At 39.0% G+C, this 19,886-nt stretch overlaps 1 protein-coding gene across 2 annotated transcripts in view; it reads left to right on the top strand.

The window, feature by feature from the left end:
* Positions 1-8,061: 8,061 nt before the first annotated feature.
* The window catches only part of SVIL (supervillin), a 103,681-nt gene continuing 91,856 nt past the window's right edge, over positions 8,062-19,886 (top strand). Inside the window, exon 1 of one of the 2 annotated variants that reach the window (XM_039380672.1) lies at positions 8,062-8,106. In XM_039380672.1, coding sequence (XP_039236606.1) covers positions 8,085-8,106 — 22 coding nt within the window. In that variant the 5' untranslated portion in view covers positions 8,062-8,084. The remainder of the gene's footprint in view (positions 8,107-19,886) is intronic. The other variant, XM_039380673.1, reaches the window with a different exon arrangement.

Here is a 19,886-nt window from a genome sequence, read left to right as displayed (position 1 = left end):
AGCATTAAGAAGGATAACACCTCAGTTGAGATAGTGTGAAGGAGGTGTTAGACTCTGGTTTAATTGAACTGTCTGTGAGGATTCCTGGCTTCACAGGAAAGTTCTTGCACTGCTGTTTTTCCAAGCTGCTTTTTCTTTTTTTCTGTAAAAAATTACTATGTACCAAGGCTTTGCAGAATGGGGCTTTATCAAAACCTCTCTAAATGGTGTCAGGCTTCATTGGGTTGAGCAAGAGCCTGAGAAGGCAATAGCTCTGCAGAACTGATGTGATATAAGTCATTAAGCAACAAATAAAACATCCTAAAAATTTATTTTTTTCCCTATCCTTTTCCGATTGGAGGGACGCACCTTAATTTGTTTCAGTGAAACTCTTCAAAGTCTGTTGTGCATGTGAGAACTCCAGAACTAGGACACTTATCTTAAAGAAGAGAAGCTGTTGTAGGTGTCCTGTAGCCAGCCTAGTGAATAACCTGATGGACCCCTGCAGATTCTTGCGTAGCAGCTCTATGTCTGTGTAGATAGTGACCATCCTTCTTGATTCAGCTGTCAGATGTTAAGTCAGTCCAAATATTGATGTTTTCTGCATCCAGAAGAATTTTTTATAGAAGAAATGTAAGTTTGATTATTCTCCTGGATCAAAAATGATAGATCTTAGTGGCTAAGCAGAGATGATTACCCATCTAGTTCCTCTTTCTAGTTCATAATATCAAGTATCCAAATGATATTTTGATGTCTGTCTTTCCTTCATGATGTACTGACTAATTCCAGGATCCATCTGTTGTGTAATAAAGCCGAGTCCATCAAATAGGCAAAAATTAATATTTGGAGTGTCTTCTCCTGCTTTTGTTCTAAACTCTCAAAATGCAGGGGTTATCAGATATGCGGTTCAAGTGGCTTGCCAGGCCCTTCCCAGAGGAACTGCAGAGAGAGGGCAAAATGTTGCAGCCAAGGTCAGTCTTGAAAAGGTTAGAATTCAATTGCCAGCTCTCACATTTTCATTTCAATCTCAAATGTTTCCTGGTAGGAACTCTGTATTTCTTAGGTCTTATGTTTGTCTCATCATGAAGTTTCTTGCCAAAACTTCTGGTAAGACTCCTGACACTAACAAGGATGTGTAGAATATAGTGACATAGGCAAACATATCTAAAAAAACCCCAACAAAACAACTCTGTCAAGATAGTTCAACTCACACCAGATTTTAAGGTTCTTTTAAAAGGACAGACTTTGATGGGCTTCAAAGCTGCAGGCCTTCAAAACTGCAGCACCACGGTCTTCTCTCTTTTGTTCCAATACATAAATGTAACATTTGCCAAAAAAAAAAAAATTAATGAAATGTACTGGTGGGACAGTGGCAGTGTGCACAAGGTTTAATGTGTGTTGTGCAGTAAAATGTCCCCTCTTCCCACAGCACAGTGTCTTCCAGGAAATCTGTGAAGTAGCTGACCTAAACTATAGCTGGATTTCAAATCCTTCCTTTTCTGTTTTTGGTTTTGTTTTGTTTTGTTTTGTTTTTTTTTTTTTGTTTTTTTTTTTGATATTGGTACATAAAGAGGAAGAAAGTAGGAACAGCAGAAGTAATCAGGCAACCCTACAAGTCAAGTAGCAAGAAGGATTTTGGAAACTGAGCATTAGGTGATAGTGGAAAAACTGTTTTATCTTTCTTCCAACTAACCCTTGACCATCTTTTTTTCTTCACCTTTCCTACCAGACTGAAGTGAGTGCCCACTCATTTACTCTTCCAAAGTGCAGGAATGCTTATTTGAGGTGAATGGAAATTGGGAATGCGAAAACAATAGCATGTCATTTACCATATTCTTGGAACTTTCCATTTCCTGCCTGAAATACAGAGATAGATATGGGTAGATCTTAAAAACTGGCTTAGTTCAAGTGTGTGAACAGCTGTGTAACAGTAGAGAGAAGACTGAACTGCTGCCTTACCTGTTCTTGTGCACTCTAAGGTAGTCTATGTTTGCGGGTTTGCTTGTCTTCTAAAATAAGAATTTTTTCCAATTCAGGCAAAATTCCTGTCTTATCTGTCTATTCAATGAATTATTTTTGTTTTGACCTCTTCTCTAGATGCTGTTATTAGTGTCTGACATGTTCAGCAGCTGCAGTGGAAGCAGAGCAGTGACCTGACCGCTCTCAACAGTTGTTGCTCCAGTCGCATAGGATATCATGACTTCATTTTGTACCTCCTAATAGATTAAAATAAGGAGTTGAATAAAGCAGTTATGAAAGTGAAAGCAGTGTATTTGGCACCCTAGACATATATGCAGGTGAGCTGAGCCTGAGGTGACCAGGAGTAAAAATGTTATTTTAGTTACCAGCTATAACAGAAGGGAGACAATAATCTGTGCAATAGCACAGGCTGCTTCACGTAGTTCAGGTCTGCATTGGAGAACTCCTCACTGCTCTTTGGGAAGAAACAACTACATGTGGTACAGACCTGGAGTAGTTGATTACTGTAAGTTTTTATGAGTCCAGGAGATTCGCATCTCTAAGGGCATTGTGGTCTAGGATAATTCAGCCAGTTTGAAACACCCTATCTTGGATACTTCATCAACATGAGTATCCATGTGGGCTAAATCACCCTGCAATTAACGTTACAGGCACAGCCAGAGATATTTTGTATTTGCCAAAAAGAAAATAAAACCAGTTGTGGTTCAAGGTGTGGGATCAGAAGTCAAGCCATGTGGCAGGTGTTGTCTGCAGAACTGGACTTGCTTTATAGGTCAACTCCACTAGGACAGGTCTGTCTCCTGATTGCTATGGTTCTAGGAAGAGAACTTTTTCAGTTGCATCCACTGATGCTTAAAATTAAAGATTTTGAGGGTATTTTAGTAGATGCTGCTAGTTTTGTTATTTTCTTTAGTGCTGCTTGACCTTACTGAAAGATGTAATACAGACTACTTCCTGTGAGATGGTTAAGGGAAAGTTCAGAATTTCCAAAGAAATTGGTAGTTCAAGAATGTCTTATGTTAAAGGGTCAGACTCTGGTAGCCGTGAGGGATCAAGTGCCTCATAGTTCCTAGGAAACCACAAGACTTCTCTTTCTCTGTGAGTATGGCTACAGTGCATCAATAGCTGGGCTTTGAAGAGTTCTGTTGCTTGTGGTGATGATCTTATCCATATGAGTGGGCAAGGTAGCAATATGGTCTAACCTGCTTCGTTCCTGGCAGTCAGTCAATCAGTTCATCCCCTTTGTGCCTGGTAGTTCTGTAGTTGTTGTCATATCCTGGGATGTGCATTTATGGTTCTTACCCATACTTTATTGTGTTTGTTTCTTGTAGGAAGACTGCCTTTGGATTGTGAGCCCCTTGGACATGGTGATGCAGATGTACCTACAGGGTCAGGCCTGGATGGCTGAGATTTAAGGTAAACCTTTGCTGAAAAATAGATGCAAATGTGAACCAAGAACTAAAGGTTGTTGTTTTTCTTATTTTTCCTTTTTCTTTTCCTGGAGTTGTTTCTATCAAACATTTAAAGAAGAATCTGTGTGTGCCTCCTAGTGTGTATTTAGCTTTAATAAAATGTAGTGACATAATAGTTAAGATCCCAGAGTAGACTTTAGAACCTTCAGAAAAGCTGATTGGTATTTAAATACCTAGGAGATGCTCGTGCAGCTTTAGGAAGAAATGTTATGCAGTAAGAAAGTGACAATACGAGTTCCTGAAACTTCATCTCAGTATTCATTGAGAGGTAGCAAGCAGCTGAGATGGACCCCCTGTTCCAGCCTTTCTATCATTCATTCTTCCAGCTGTTGTATAACAAAATAGCTTCAACCATTCTAGACTATGTACAATTTCTTCAAATGTAACATTTTAATTAGTTACAGGTCTGTACTCTCATGTTGCCCACTCTTCAAGATTGATTATATATTTGCAGTTTAGATTTGATTCAGTTTTTCTCAGTTCTTGGATAAGGGAGAGCATTTCCCTGTGTGAACACAAACCAAAAACAAAAGGTACCTTTTTGTGTGTGTGTAGCAGATTCTGTCTGTTCCACAAAGGCAGAGCTCCCATAACTTGTGGGATTAATCTTGCTCTTGGAGAATTGTGTAATTTTTGTTACTGGAGAGATGTGATTTCTTGGACACGATCAGCAAGGTCTCACTGGTTCGTATCAGCATGATAGTATATAGGGGATCTATCTTTTAACTTTCCTAAAAGAAAATTGATGTCTAATTCTGATCATACTGCCCAGCAAGAGCTGTCATCCTGTTAGTTCTCTTGCTACATGTAGCCTATGTTTTTTCACAGAGGTATGGTAGACACCTTTTCAGTTGTTGCTACAGAATTACGTGAGAGCTGTGTTCCTTGCAACTTGTCACAGGTCCTGAAAGCTGTGAGAACGTGGTGGAAAGAGTGGAAGTTTGAATAAAAGCTTCTTTTGCTGGTTTTAACACATTAGAAGAAAAATAGGGGACTGGGACAGTTCTTGCTCTTACATTCGCTAGAGAGCTTTGAAAAGTTGGAAGGGCTTGCAGTAGAAAAGCAAAACATAACCTTGATAACTTGGATTATGGCAAAAAGGGAATTGAATCTTGACACTTCAGAATTAAAGCATTTGTATAAAGTCTCCTCCAAAAATGTTAGAGCAAGCACATTCATATCACATTTATTGGCTACATGGTTTCTATGCAGTGAATAATTTAATGAAGGTGAGCAGAAGTAGCCTGTTCTTGCAATACTAATGCAGGTATGTGAACAGTCATGGGAATTTAATTTTTTAAGGGTAATATGTACTTAACTTCTTTCAACAAAGACTCAAGTAAGTCAAACCTCCAGAGAATTTCTTGCTGAACTTGTTTCTTTGTATATACCATCATAAAATGGTTGTAACCTTCAGAAGATGATGCTATTAGACCATGTGAATGAATATTCTGGCTGTATTTAAAAAAGAATCAACAACTAAAATGAGGTTTATTTTAGCAGACAGTTTATACAACTAGAGTTTGTTAACTGTACACAATTTACACACTTAAAGTGACGTAGCTGGACGAGGTGTCCACTTTAAGTGTCCACGCCACTGTCCACCTAAGCCACGTGCTCTTTGGATATATAGTCTTCGGATGAACATATTCAAGTTTTTCCACAGCATCTTGCAATACTGTGCAGTATTTACTGTATCTGTTAACTGGCTTATAATGTATGTTCATTAAGCAATTACATGGACTTCAGATTATCAGACTGTAAAATGAGGGAAGAAAATTGGTGATCTCTGGAGGTCATGACCCAGCTTTCTACTTCATTGCTGGAGTTGCATCTGAGTAAGACTGAACAGTTGACTTTGGAGGCTGGAAAATGTGCAGGGTGCAATCAGATGAGTCACTTATACTCTCTTTTCATGTCATTCCAGTAGACACAGTTTATGACCAGGTATTTTGTTTTTTTAATTTATAGTGTTGGCTTTGCTAGCAGCATATCATTTATCATGTACTACCTGTACTGTGTAACTTCCACAAAGACAGCAAAGGCAAGGCTTCATGTGCAAGTTCATGTGCTATCTTGCTGGATGCTTAAGCAGCCCTGCTTATATATAAAGAAACATGAAGTGTTCCTTCTAATACTGGTGTATTTTTAATTGCATAAATAACTCTTGCTGGCTAGTGTAGCTTGCAAAAACAGTGAACTGTTTAATTTATGCCATCTGGGATGGAAATGGAACACTAGGGATGCCCAGTTTTATAAATCCCCTGTCAGTGCAGCAGTCTCCTTCAGGTTAATGTTCTTGCTAACCCCCCTGGAAACTTCATCCTCTCCCTTCTCAGGCTAAAGGCAAAAGGATTTACTTCCTATTTATTTTTCCAATAAGATTGTTTCCCCCTACTGTGGTTTCAATTCAGCTGGGTTTTTTTAATACTTTGTAAGCTGAATTATTAATGCTTGCACCATTTTAAAAAATAATGGCATGCAGTACCTGACAATCTCTTGCTGACCCAGCAGGTGAGGCTTTTTTTTTCTTTTTTTTTCTGTTTTGAGAACAGTTTACTTGAACTTTTGCACTTTACTGATACAGAACAGTAGTACTAGACTTCTTGCAAAAGCCAAGCTTACAGGGAATGTCATCCTGTCGAAAGTGGTTTGCTCTTACACAATATGCTTTTGTTAAAGTGTGTGTGTTTGGTATGGTTCCTGTTGTGCCTGTTATTCTCTGGCAATATTACTTGTGTTCAGTTTACCTGAGAGTGGAAGTGTTAGTGTTGGAATAGCCTGGTGTTTTGCACGGAGGGTCCAGGTCTTCAGTTCTGTTTAAAAGTCTATCAGCTCTCCACCTTCTGCCTTGTTGGTAAGGACTGGTCTTATGCTATTTTCTCCATACTATTCCTCTCAGGCTTTAGGACTGCATTACTTTAAGGCATCCTCAAAACTCTGATTTTGACCCATCCAGGTCTGACGCTTCTTTCTGTAATAAGGCTTTTGAGGAGCAGCTTGTCCACCTGGGTAATTTCTTCCTAATTTCCATTCAGTGAAAGCTTTCGGTTTTGTTTCTAGGATTTGAATTACTTATGCCTCTTCCCAAAGCTTTTATTGCAGTGCCCTACTGAAAACATCAGAAATTTTCAACTTTAGGAATATGTTTCCCCCAAAACTGTAATAACTCAAGAGTGTTGTTGTAAAGCCATGCAAAGCAAGAGAGGGTCAAAAAATCTGAGAAGCAATGATTCAGTTGTAATGCTTTTGCTCATTTCTTTGAATTGTGGATTCTAACCCCATTAGTGGCTTCTACAAACCTTGGTGTTCATGACTTGCAACTGATACCTTTTCTAAAAACAGAGGGAGGGAGGAGAGGGAGTACTCTGTTTATTTCAACAACCACAAGCAACACTTCCAAAATACTCTTGTGGTTGTATCGCAGAGTTATGAATCTTAGGTTATCTAGTGGTGACTAACATGGTGAGACAGTAGCCTAATATGTCCAGGCTTTATTTAGAAAAGGTAATTCTTGTCGAAGACAACACCAGTGTTTCATTCACTGTTTGCTGAATCCATAAGTACAGGTATCAAGTCTGTTGACAGTTCACGATGCCAAGATACAGCAGCTCTCCTTTCAGGGTCTGACTACAAGTTTTAAAGGATTTTGCAGTACAGAAAGAAACAAATTCCTCTCCCCCTCCAGCTTCTCTCCTTCCAAATGCACTTTTTAGGTTGTTCTATGGTTTGATCAAAGTTAACAAAGGGTCGTGATATCTCTGGATCAGGTAGATTTTTCTCTTACCTTGTGGTGATTTTTTTAAACACTATTATCTCATTAGAGAGGTGGTTCACAAATAGATTGTAACAGCTTTCTAAATTCTTCAGCCCAAGCCTGGATTATACCAGTTGTTACATTTAGAGAATCCTACAGGTTAAGAAAAAAAATTACTTTTTTTTCCTCACTGCAAGTTAAACCTGTAGAGTCTGTGTGTGCATCTTCAGTAAGGCAGGAATCTTCTACTGTTCTGCCTGTTTAAAAATAAAATGGAAAAGCAAATCCTCTCTGGCAAACTGGGAGTTCCTCAGTTTTTGGGTTATGTACAGTTTGCATTGAAGATAAGCTGGTTTGGGGGGCATAGGCTTTGACAAAGAACATGTGGCTTTATTCCCATGGACAGACAATGCAGCTGAACTGGGGATTACTGAATACAATACTGTGGCGTCCTCCCTGACTTGCCACCTTCTCATTGATTCAGAGTGCAGGGAATTGTTTGCCCCTGTGGCAATAACATCATTTTAATATTTGTCTGGTAGTGAAAGAATGAATGATATCTTCTCCCAGAAAGACAGAAAGTGTTTGTGTTGGTTTGGGGTTTTCTTTTAAAGTGTTGTTGGTTTTGGTGTTGTTTTTTTTTTTTAAGATAAATAAAAAAATCTTCTGTGGGTCATTTTAGGCTCTCAGAAACTTGAATGTGCTAAATGAGTATGTTTCCCTAGCTGAGCCAATAGGGATAGCCAGGCACAGGCAACACTTTTATCCCACGAAAGGGAGGAGGGGTGAATGAGCCAGAAGATATAAGCTGAAACAAAGCCATGCTGTCCTTCTGAGTCATTCGCATACAGTGGATGGGTAAGGCTTCCTGCTTCCTGGGACACAGAAGTGGGGTCATGATTCTAACAATGGACGTTGGTAAGTCACCTTTTATTAAATTTGTCTGTGGTTTTTTTTCTGGGAAGTCTCTCCTTCCCTTTCCCTCCCTAGCTGAAAAGAAGATATCTGTAAACTGGGAGGCTGAATGGTTAAATAAAAGAATGCTTAATCCAGACTTCGCATGCTGTGTGCACTTCACTGTGTGTTGCACTGGTGTTATTTCTTGACTGTTACTCATTGAAGCATATATCCTCTCTTGCAAAGCAAGACCTTGGTATCAAAAGTGTGTCTGTTAATTTGTACTTCTATCTTCACTGGGACAGAACCTGTGGCTTGAGAAGTACATGATGTCTCACTCTCTTTGATAATAGATGTGGATAGTGTCTGGAAAATACATGCTAGATCTTAGGCTTGTTGAAAAGAGTTAGTGGTGAACTAATGTATTGGCTGTGGCTTCCTCTACTCTGTGTTTACAGAAATTTTGTATTGGGGAGGAAGAGGGAAAAACTACTGCATTTCTGTGGTAGGCAGCTCTGCTTTATGTGCTTATAGCCAAGAAGTGTACGTGAAAAAGCACACACAGGATTTGGTTTTTTTTAAATTAGATACGAAAGTGAAATCTTAAACAGAGTTCCCTGTGTGATCGGGAGAATGAACGTAGAGTGGTTTCTATAAAAGAAACAAGCAATCCCAGTCCTGCTTCTTGAGAGGGGGTGTGTTTCCATGTCATAACTTGCATCCTTCAAATTCCACTGTAATAAAAGACCTTGGATTTTAAATGGTTATGGATAGGACATAAAGCACCAGTGGTTGTGCTCTGGCAGCATGCTCTCGGCTGCTCCTTCCCTTTACCAGCTGCAAGCATGCCTGCTGCATTTTTAAGAGGTCTGTTGAACTTTTGTCAGCAGTTGGTTCGGCTGCTTTTTTTTCACCACAGTGCAGAAGCATAATGTGACATGTTCTGCAAGCTCTGTTCAAAGTGATAAACTTAGTCGGGTAGATCTTGCCAGTCTGTTTTATCTACTTGTCACATGCTGGGTTTACTCCATGCTAATGAAAAGCTCACTGTCCCCTGTGTATGTGTATTGATTCAGTTGGGCATATGCTGGGCCCTAAAGGGAAAAACTCTCTGTGCCTTCTTATGGCTCTTTAACTTTACCGAGACTTCCAGAAGGTGACCCAGCTGGGTTCTTCATGCACAATTTGGAGGAGATAGCAAACCACTTCATTTAACCCACTCACACCTAATTAAAGTTGTTTTGTTATCGTCTGTGTAGCCAGTGACTCTTTTTGTGTTCAAGGTATGTTACAAGCTTTGCAAATCACTTAAAACCCAGGCCTTTAACTGAGATGATGAAATTTAACACAAGCTCTAAGAGGAGTAAGATGGTGCATGGCTGACAATTTTCCATTAAGTGGAAGATGATTTTTTTATTAAGTGATTTTTTGGCCCTTCCTTTAGAGTAGCTTCTAGAGGAGTCAAATTTCAGGCCCTTGAAGCAGTTTGAATACCAGGAATTGGTGATCCTCTTCTACCCTTGCTTGAATAAGGATTGATGCCTAGATTGTAGATGTCATGCCATGTATTTTAGGAGGATGCCCTGGCACAGTTCAGAATTTACATGCTTGTGGGAGATAGAGATAACAAGTTTTGCTCACAAGACATTTCTTCCCCTTTGAAGTACCAGAGTTCCTGTACTGCCCTGGAGTAATTGAACTCTTTGTTTTGGAGAGACTGGGAGGATGTTAATAATATATGGTTGAAAAAATACCTTTTATTTGCCTATAATTACATACTTGCATTGTGTGCTGTTTCTTTGCACTGTGAGGTGAACCATAAAGATAATGCTGCTCACCTGTGTTTCATTGGATCCAAGCCTGATTTTTTTTCCCAGAACCATGTCACTGTACTGGTTTCTCCGGAACTACTGTGCTCTTGTAGTCCTAGTGGTAATTTTCAGTTATAACAACTTGTATGGTTAGTAAACATATATTTTGGAAGATCTTAATTCTGTAAGAATTCTTAAATTATAGTTCTTAGCTTCTTTGTGGGAAAATGGTTCTAACTACCTGAAAGGAAACATTGTAATTCAAGGATTTATAACAGGGAATTCTAGTACTTCACAAGTGTATTTAGGTTACAGAAAAAAATATGCAAGCAATGCCTTATGCCTCAATCTGGGACATGGATGATGCCCCATGAAGTTTATCTGCTTAGTTTCACCCACCTTTTAAAGCTGTCCTTGCTGTTCTTGGAACTGTTTGCTTATTTCAAATTGTATGTTTGCATTACAACTCAGGGCTGATAACTTCTTTTATATGGGCATAAAATACTTAAGCTGGTTTTTAACAGAATAAAACTTCTCTTCCTTAAGATAATTGTAAGAATAGTTGTGCATTTGTTTCAAATATGTATTTAATGCATTTAATGCTGCTGCATTTGTCTTAGCACCTTCTAATTTCTGTCAGGAGGAGGACTAAAAATGTTTTGGATGGGGGGAGTAAAAAGGAGGGCTACAAGACAGAGTTGACAGTATAATTGGATTTGAAGCAGCTACAGGCTGGGCTGTTGCAACAGCTGATTTGATCCTTCTGAGTTTCAAGAGCTATTTATGGTAGATTAGCTGTATCAAAGCTCTACTGTTCCAACCATAAAAGGTTGGTCCTCTGTGAAGTTGCCACACTGCATTTGGCTTAGTCCTCTGAGGTCGGAGAGCCTATAGCTTTTTATGTGGATAAATCCAGTGATGGATGGAAATACTAAAGGCAGATCAAGGAATAACACTGTTGAGGACTTCAGATGGCAGCGAACTCTTAAAAGGAGATTTTCACTAATAAATTTTTTGCTCTGATGTTTGGAATCAGCACTTGGATATAGCTCCTGCATATTTACTGCATTTGGTGAACGCATGCTTTTAGGAAAGCGCTGTTCTAAATTTATCTGACTTATCTGAATCATCTTGACTGCACATGTACTTGCCAGCCATGCATGTTGATATTTGGTAACTTTTGTGAAGTCACTTTTCTGTTTTCTAAGTGGGTGAGTGTTAGGTCCTTTGGAAAGAAATCTTAGCTAAAGTGAGTAACTTCTTTAAAACAAGAATTATTAAATACTTGGCTAAAGAGAGCTTCAGGCGATATCTGTAACTATTTTGAGAAGACTTTGATTCCTTTTGCTACATCCTTCTGTCCTCTGTGTAAAGGCAGACAAGTGGATTTTTTACAGGACTCTGAAGTAAGTAGCACCTTGTCCGGAGAGCTTGCACGCAGTCGCTTGAGTCACTCGTTTGAGAATATTCACAGCATTGTCAGGTCGAAATGCAAGTGGGTTTATTCCAGCCTGTGCATGCCAGTCCTTCAGCCTTCCTTAAGGCATTTTGTGTTTTTATTTTCGAGTTTTGCTTAGACGATGAGTTCATTCTGCTATGAATGGAAAGTCCTGTCACTGGTTGGTTTGTGTGATGTGTCTATTCTTTTTCGGTTTTAATATGTGAACCTTAGCCACAGTACTACAAACGGCTATAAGAGCACTTATATAGCAACAAAAGTTTTCAGTAGTAATTTTCTCTTGTGTTTAAGAAGTTCTATAAACACCTGTGAATACTGTTGCATTGGATAACTCTGTTGTATTTTGAGACTTGGAGTGTTCCGAAGAAAGCTTCCTCCAACTTTCCATTCTCTTATTTTTAAACATTATCAGAATACCACAGGTGGAAGTTACTGGCACTATTTTACCTTCCTCTCCTGCAGCAGTATCCTTGCAGGCAGTTACTCGAGCCAGTTGTTTGAGAATATTCACAGTGTTGTCAGGTTGAAATGCAAGTGGGTTTATTCCAGCCTGTTAAAGGGGGGGAGCATAAGGGACAGGGGGATGGGAAGAAAAGTTTCCTTGCTTCAAGGATATCCCAGGTGCTATATTTTAATCTCCAGAAACAAGAATGGTGTCCTTGCCAAAAAAAATCTCAATTTCCCTTTCAGGAACTAGCAATTTAAGGCCATCTTCCATTTTCTTTGGATTACAAATCTATATTTCTCTGTCAAATGTATCCAGAATTTTTATTCTGAATTCTATAAGCCTTTGTTTTAGCCCAGGGAATACCAGAAGACAGAACATATCTGGAGCATTACTGTTTAAAAACAACTGTATCAGTTTAGGGATGGGAATATTTTATTGGAATAACCAATAAAATATATATATTAAATTTTTCCTCACACAGACTTTGTTAGATATACATTTAAATACTCACCTCTATCTGTGTATTTTATAGGAGATAGAATCAGTCTACTTGCAGAAGTAGTGAGGATATGGAAGAAACTGCCTGATCAACATACTCCTTCAGACAGCTTCTTAATTTTTGTGTTGGATTAACAGATGTATGCTTCAGTTTGATACCTGACTTTAAAATGTTTTTACATCATTTCCAGTAAAATTAGTATTTTTAAGAAGCATCCTTTTTATGTGATCTGATTTTGTTTTCCTTTGCTAATTACATTTTAAAAAGCATGTTGCTATAAATTACTCCACCATTTTAACACGCCTGTTTTGTACCTGTTAACCTGTTAGAAGGTGTCAATGCCTTAAAAGCCTTAAAACCACGGAGCCATCAGATATGGAAGTTAAATACCCCAGAGTGTGCAGAAGAGCAGGAATACACTGGTAGAGATCTTAACTTGAATTTCAGACTCAAGTGCACTAACAGTATAATGCAGGAAATATTTTGATTGATGAAAAGTAACAATATCTGCTTCTCTTCATGCAGCAAAGGCTTAAATGTAATGGAATAGGTAAATTTTCTTCCCCAACTCAATTTAAGTGTTAATTCTACCTCATCCTGTGCTGTTTTGTCTTGATTGAATTGCTGAATTACATTTTTGGCAAAAATTTCCAGTAGGAAGGAGAATTTCAGATTTTTCTGGGCATTATTCTGCAGGACTTTAGCTTGGTAGTTGACATTTCTTTGCTAAATTCTTTGATAGTTTATATGGGATAAAGGTAGTGGGGATATGCAAGCAGTATTAATCTGTCTTTGAACTATGCCATTTTTATGCAGAGAAGAGACATTATAACTGTACACAGAGCTCCCCCAAACCATCTAGTTGAGGAACAGTAAAATGATAGTGCAGATTTCTTCTTCACAGTGAGTCAAGGTAGACTCGAAGAGGGTAGAGTTGAGCCATTTGTGGCCAAGACATTTCCAGACAGGTCAGAGAAGTCTTTTGCCAGTTTTCTGTGTGGAAAGTATATGTGTCTTATACATCCTAACACATTATGAGCTGAGGTTTCTCTTTTGTGTAGGTTTATGTTGATGAAGTGGTTTGAAAGCTTTATATAGTCTTACTACGTTTGTTTATGCGAAAGGATATTGAGAGTGTGTAGAATTTGTGGTTCGTGGTTTTGGGTTTTTTTAAATGCAACATTGTCATTTCACTTGCTTAGAACATGTTCAGAAGATCAGCTCTTGTCTATGAAACCTTTAATATGATGAACAGGGGAGAAATTGCACAAGCTTATTTAGTTTAAATTGTCATTGTTTGAGTTCATGTTTGTTCCCCAATGTGTTGGCTGTTGTGCGTGGCAATTTCACTGCAGTTTTCAGGAGGCAAAAGCTGCTGAATAATTTGCAGTAACAGGATGGCTGAGATTATTCCCTTAGCAGAGGCATTGTGATTCACAGTGTGTTTTCTTGCTGGATGCAAAGGCTTCTGTTTGTCCATGGAAAAGTCTCCGTTTGGCATAATGGAGGAGAATAGTGATCTTGCAAAGGAATTAGTGTGCACAATGGTCTCACCTTATTAGTTCCCTGGTTTTGCTGCTTTCCCAATTAGACACTTTAGGGTTAACAGACACATTGGAAGGTCGTGATTTTTAATAAGCAAAACATGTCCTACTTGGAGTCTGCCTTAAGCAGATAAGAATGCATTGGGTAACTGGTGATAAAAATGCTTCTGATGTCACTTATTCACGTGGTGGTGTGTTGAAGGGAGTCTTTCATTAGAGCGGGTACAACAACTATGCACAATAAATCTTTGCTGATTTATTTGGATTCAGTTGATGGAATGGTCTCTCTTTGCTCAAATGATGCCAGTTTTCAGAGTTTTAAAAAAAAAAAAATCTTTCTAAGACCCAGATTAAAATAGTTTGAATTTCCAGACACATCTCTCTTCAGGTATACAAAAAAGCATCATGTTGATGAGAAACTCAGACATCAACCACCATGTGTTGTAATAACTAAGGCTAGCTACATTTCTAAAGCAACTTGAGGCTCCATCATACCATTACAGAGGAAGTGTGCAATTTCCCCAAAGAACTCAGCCGTCTGACACTAAAAGATGCCATGCTGTTACTAGTGGTCTGTTACAAAGGAACTGCATTTAGGTGTTACTGCCAAAGTACTGTAAGAAGTTAATAATACTTCCATGGAGTTAATGACTGCCAAATGTGCTCCTCGTGGCTTATACCTGTAAGACTCTTGGCAGCCAGCAAAGACCCCCAGGATTTCATTCTTGCTTTGTTATATCAGCCTCAGATTTAGACAAAAATAATGTCTATTCCCTAAAATAAAACAAAGGTAGCACTGTCTCCTATTAGCTCGCTGCGGAAGGATGAAGGAGTGTGGATTAATGTTTCAGAACAGTTGCACCAAGTGTTCTAGAGAATATGCAAGTCATATGTGCTTTACATGTGACTTTTTCAATCTTGCCCTTTCTGACAAGAAGCCCAGTTAAGGCTCAGAGACAGCTACAATAACTCTTTAATTCTTAGAAAATAATTGCCCCAACTGTTTATATTAACATGAAAAACAGACAGTATTTCAATGTATTTTCCATTAAGAGCCAACTGGCCCTGAAAGCAAGGTGAGATCCTACTGAAAGCAGCATTTCAGGCAGCTGTTGGCATTCCAGCGGTGACTAGGGTTGGTCAGGCTAACCATGTAGCCACAAGTTAGGTCTGGGAGTTAAGACCTGGGTTCGCTTGGCTTCAGTGTCAGTCATCATAACACCTGCCTGTCTTCAGTTACAATAAAAAAAACTTGCCAGATTTTTTAACACTGGCAACTGGAGCTGAACAACTGACACAGTTGTTGCTCCAGCAGCACTAGATTCCACTTTTTATTCCCTTTCATTGTGAAGACAAGTAGCTGTTTTTTGCAGTGAGTAAAGCTAACCTTGAATTACATATTTTTTTATTGTAGTCAAACATCCAGAGCATATAACTCGTTTGAAAAACAGACTTAAGGCTTCAGTGTTGGTAACTCTAAGCAACTTGAAGCTGAGGCAAATAAAAGCTTATTGCATGCCTTAAAAACTCTAGAGTTAGTTTTTACTAACCTATTTCAAACAAAAAAACATATGCTAACTCCCTGAGTTGAACTCAGCAAAACCTGTGTGAATTGTACAAGTTGACTTTGAAAACACAGCTCAACCCCTGCCTCTTCATTCTGATCAGATAGTAGGGTGTGGCTTTGCAAGTAAGGAGACTTTGCATTTAGAGGTTGTGGTTCAGAATAAGAAACTTCATTTTATACCAGTAAGATTAACTCTGGTCTTTAAAGGCTGCATTACAGATGCAATACTAAATTCTTGGGTTGAAGTTTCCCGTCTTTCCTACTTCCATTCCTTAAGTTATACTTTATAAAATAGCACAGAATATGTTTTGATTATAGAGCTCTACATACTAAAATATTCTCTTTATCAGCACACAGATATGTAAAGGTGTGTTACAAATGTAACTGTGGCAGATGCAGTTTTGATATTGTCAGAATGCAGTATCAGTTTGTATGTGGAATTGTTGGAAATTATTACTGTAGTTCTGCAAAAAATAAAAGACATTGCACTCTCAGTCAACTAACTGTCCTGAGAATGAACAAAACCATTAGAAGGTTTTTTTGTGGTCAGTTCTGCTTATTAGAATCCTCTAGAATTGTGTTTCAAATGGCTACAGTTGTTTTGTACCTGAAACATAGTGAATTAGAACACCTCTGGAAGAAATATCTTCTGTTTGCAAAAACTGTATTTGGTGTGTGGACAACTTTGATTTTTTTTTTTCCTTGTTGAAATTTCTAGAAAGGATAAGGGTCTTTTGGCTTATTCAGAGCAAGAAAGACTAACTGAACTAACCACTTTTGCTGACAAAGGTAAGGTCATTAATTTTATGAAATAACATGCAAATCTACCCTTGACATCTCCTGAGGATTTCGGAGGAGTATGGATCAGGCAGGTAGATATGTATGTGTACATGTGTCTGTAAAGGCCAAATAGACTTACACAAACATTGCCACTTTCAGCAGCTGTGAGTCATGCAGTGAAGAGCCAGGCAGGCCAACAGTGCTGGTGCCAGGAGGATTGGCATGTAGGAATCTGTGCCAAGTCTTCATCAGGCTCCTGATTGCCATGTGTATTTGAAGAGTGACCTGTCCAGATGGAGGTCTTGCAGAGGTGGGAATAACATGTTTAAGCTGTAGAAAACCTGGCTGGGTTAAGTGCTTTGAGAAAATAGCAAGGACTTGTTTGTCTTGAAGTACATCAGAGCTCAAAAGGACAGATTGGATGATCTTGTGCTCACTTATAGCACAGTATGACAGATAAGAGATAAGTGTTGAGATAGAGGAACTCTGGTAACTGAAAGAGTTTTGAAGTTAAAAAAGCTCCTGTATATGCAAATAGTTGGCATTACTCTTCTGACTAGAGGCTGGAAGCCTTTGCTGATCAGTCATTAGGTGAAGTCACAACCCTTTATGTGTAAGAGCTATGTTTAGGGTGGGCACAGGAAAAGTTACCCATCCTGGCACTTACTCAGAGTGAGCCATAGAGGCTTAGATTTTCTGGTATTAATTGTGTTTCTGGCTATTTGGACTATGTATGTTTTCAGACTACAAGGATTCATAAGGGTTGAGTCAAAGGAGAAAACAGTGTCAACACACTTCTGTCCCACATTTTATTCTCCGAGCAAGTAATGTGTTCCAGGCATATAAACTAGGATTTATAGCAATTCCTAATTGCAGAAAAAAACCATGAAATCATTGATAAGACTCTGAGTTCTTCATAGCTGCCCTACTTTAAGCAAGGGAGGTCAAGAGCAACCTTGCTATTCACTTGCTTGTAGACTGGTGCTTAGGGTTGTCTTGGAGTGGCTAAGTTTCAAAATGAGGTCTCCTCATTTCTTTTGGAAATACATAAGCAATTGGATGACATTTGGTGAGGCCAGTCCCATTCTTTCCTGCTATTGTCAGGAATGATGGTTGCTATCTACCTATGTTAGACATTGCAGCACATCTACTGTATTGTGTTCCTGCAAATAATCAAGGCCAGGGCTACCAAGCTTGTTCTTCTGACTGCTTTAGGCAGCTAATGATTTGGATTGGCAGGTAGAAATAGTGGAAGTTGCTAGCTTGCTTTAAAATACCAGTGTAGCAATCCTTCCCACTCCCCTCTCCATTCTCAGTTTGCTCCAGAACCACTCTCTCCAGTAGTGTCAGTTGACTACATGGTCACACAAATCAGGGAGCTGCTCTGTAGGAACTTTTTTCCACTTCCTCTTGAGCCCTGAGGGTTTCCCAGACCCACTGACATGGCTGTGCCAGTGTGGGTGCCGATTTAGTGGCGGTGGGAGAGTCAGGTTTTGAAAAGACCTGAGAGTGTGGGAGTGAGAATGAAGGATAGGTGAGTAGGGAACACTGTGTTGGCTCTGGTTAGATGGCAGGAGAAGAGACAAAAACTGGGAGCCCTGTGAGCTCTATGAGGTACCTCAATGCTTTGCTTTCACCACATCAAGTGGGATGTCAACATTTAAATGTTTGTGACATGAGGTCTATCATACTGTGTTCATGATAGCCTCAGTTTGCTTGACTTAGAGGCTTAAGCAAACCATGGTAAGGCAGGTAGGACAATGTGTTATGCAACTGTTGTGCTAATATTCTTATGCAAAAGAGAATTACTCTTTTATTTTAAGACACTATATTGAATTTTGGACCAAGTCTATTGCCGTGTCTTCTAACCCAGGGTTAAAATTTCCCAGTGGTTTACTTGCCTCTGTGTCATGCTTCTGAAAGAGTGCCACAGGGACTTAAATCTGAACAGTCTTGTACTTGATATTAGTTAGTTCTGCACTTTTCATTTGAGATATAAGTAAGTGTTTGTCTTGAATTACAAAAGCTAATAGACTGCCTGTGCTGGGTTGTTTGGACTTCAGTAAAAATAGGTATAAGTAAAACTTATAATATAAACCATATATAAATATATAATATAAACCATAATTTTGATGGGCAGCTATGAAAAACTTATGTTTGATATCACAGGAACTTTACAGCTTGATTGAAGGCAGGACAAAAGTAGCACATTTCTGCTGAAACACTAAATATTTCTGATTTAAACCTAGGGCTAGTAGTTGAGTAAACTTTTATGAGTGACTTCCAGTGCCTGTGATGATGTGAGACTGAATGCAGACAATGAAATGTCATGACAGCACAACTCCACAGAAGTTAATTGTCAGGAAAAAACTGACTTCACACACATTCTTCTCAGCAAACACTTCAGATAAATCATGGACTATTAGGCTTAGTTGCCCTGGCTTGTTCTTCCTGGTATTGCAAGTAGCCTTCCACAGCAGGCCTCTTGTTCTTTATGCAAGACTTAGGAGAGACAGAGAGAAGGCAAGAGTTAAGGGAGATCAAGGTTTAGGGACCAGGCTTTGAGACAAAAAGGTAGAGGTATTTTAAAGGGAAGCACTTAAAGAAGAGGAGCTCTCCCATGCTTTTGTTTCTACTGTCTTGATTGGATAAATGAGCTAGTTTAAACAGGATCTTCGGTCACCTCTCTACTGGGAACAGACAGGGTTGATATGCTGGGATAATAGTCTAAGATTTAATCTGAGTATTGCATCATGGGATTACACCCTAGGAGGTGTAAATGTCTAGTTCTCAACATGACTTCACTTACATGACCTATACCCTTACAATGCCTCATTTGGTACCTTGGGGTATTTTACTCCTTATTTATATTTTTTACTCTGTCTATGAAGCACAACCTGCTGCTCAACTTCAGAGTCTAATGAATGCTTTGAGTTGAAATGAGCTTTAGACTGATTAACATTTCTGAATTGCTTCTTTCTTGTGACATGTAACAATTAGTTGAATTAGCATATAATTTTTTGGTATCTGTTGCTTCCACAAACACGGATTTTTGTGTTAAACACTTTCACTGTTGGCAGGGGAGCAAAACTTAAGTGTGGCCCTTGCATATTCCTAGACTGGTGGGCTGAAACCTAACTGTGAAAGCCAGTGGAGCAGGGATGTGCCCTTCTGCCTGTAAAGGGATGCTCTACTGCAGCTCCTGCTGGGCAGACGTGTGTGAATCTTCCTGATACAGAGGAGTAATTTTGTCAGTTCACTGGGGGTTAAGTGTATTCAGTAGAGTACAGTAAAAAACAATGCAGTTGGTGGTACTGTTCCCATGGCCATCAAGCTGTACTCCCTGTGGGTGGTCTAGCAAAGCAGACAGGCTCAAAACGTTTGGAAATATTTACATAATTCAGGACCCTGAAGCTGGCCAACATGGCTGTATATCCTACAAGAGTATCAGGTGCCAAAAAAAATTGGGCATTCAGCTTTATCCAGCCTATCATGTTTTTCTTTGTAGCTAAAAGTCCTTCCTTCAACCACCTGCCAAGTGTTGTAGCTGTTTAGCTTTAAGGGTTGACAGCTACCCAAACCTGGTTTTGTTGCAGGCCAGAGATTTAACTTACAGGCCACTAAAAATAAATAAATAAGGGGGGGTGATGATGGTAGTAGAGTTTTGCAGGGCAGACTTAGTTCAGATTTTTT

Source organism: Pipra filicauda, unplaced genomic scaffold (assembly GCF_003945595.2).
Source record: "Pipra filicauda isolate LSUMZ 115617 unplaced genomic scaffold, ASM394559v2 scaffold1_size10287979_pilon, whole genome shotgun sequence".
Classification (NCBI taxonomy): domain Eukaryota; kingdom Metazoa; phylum Chordata; class Aves; order Passeriformes; family Pipridae; genus Pipra; species Pipra filicauda.
This window is presented reverse-complemented; position numbering and strand designations above follow the sequence as displayed.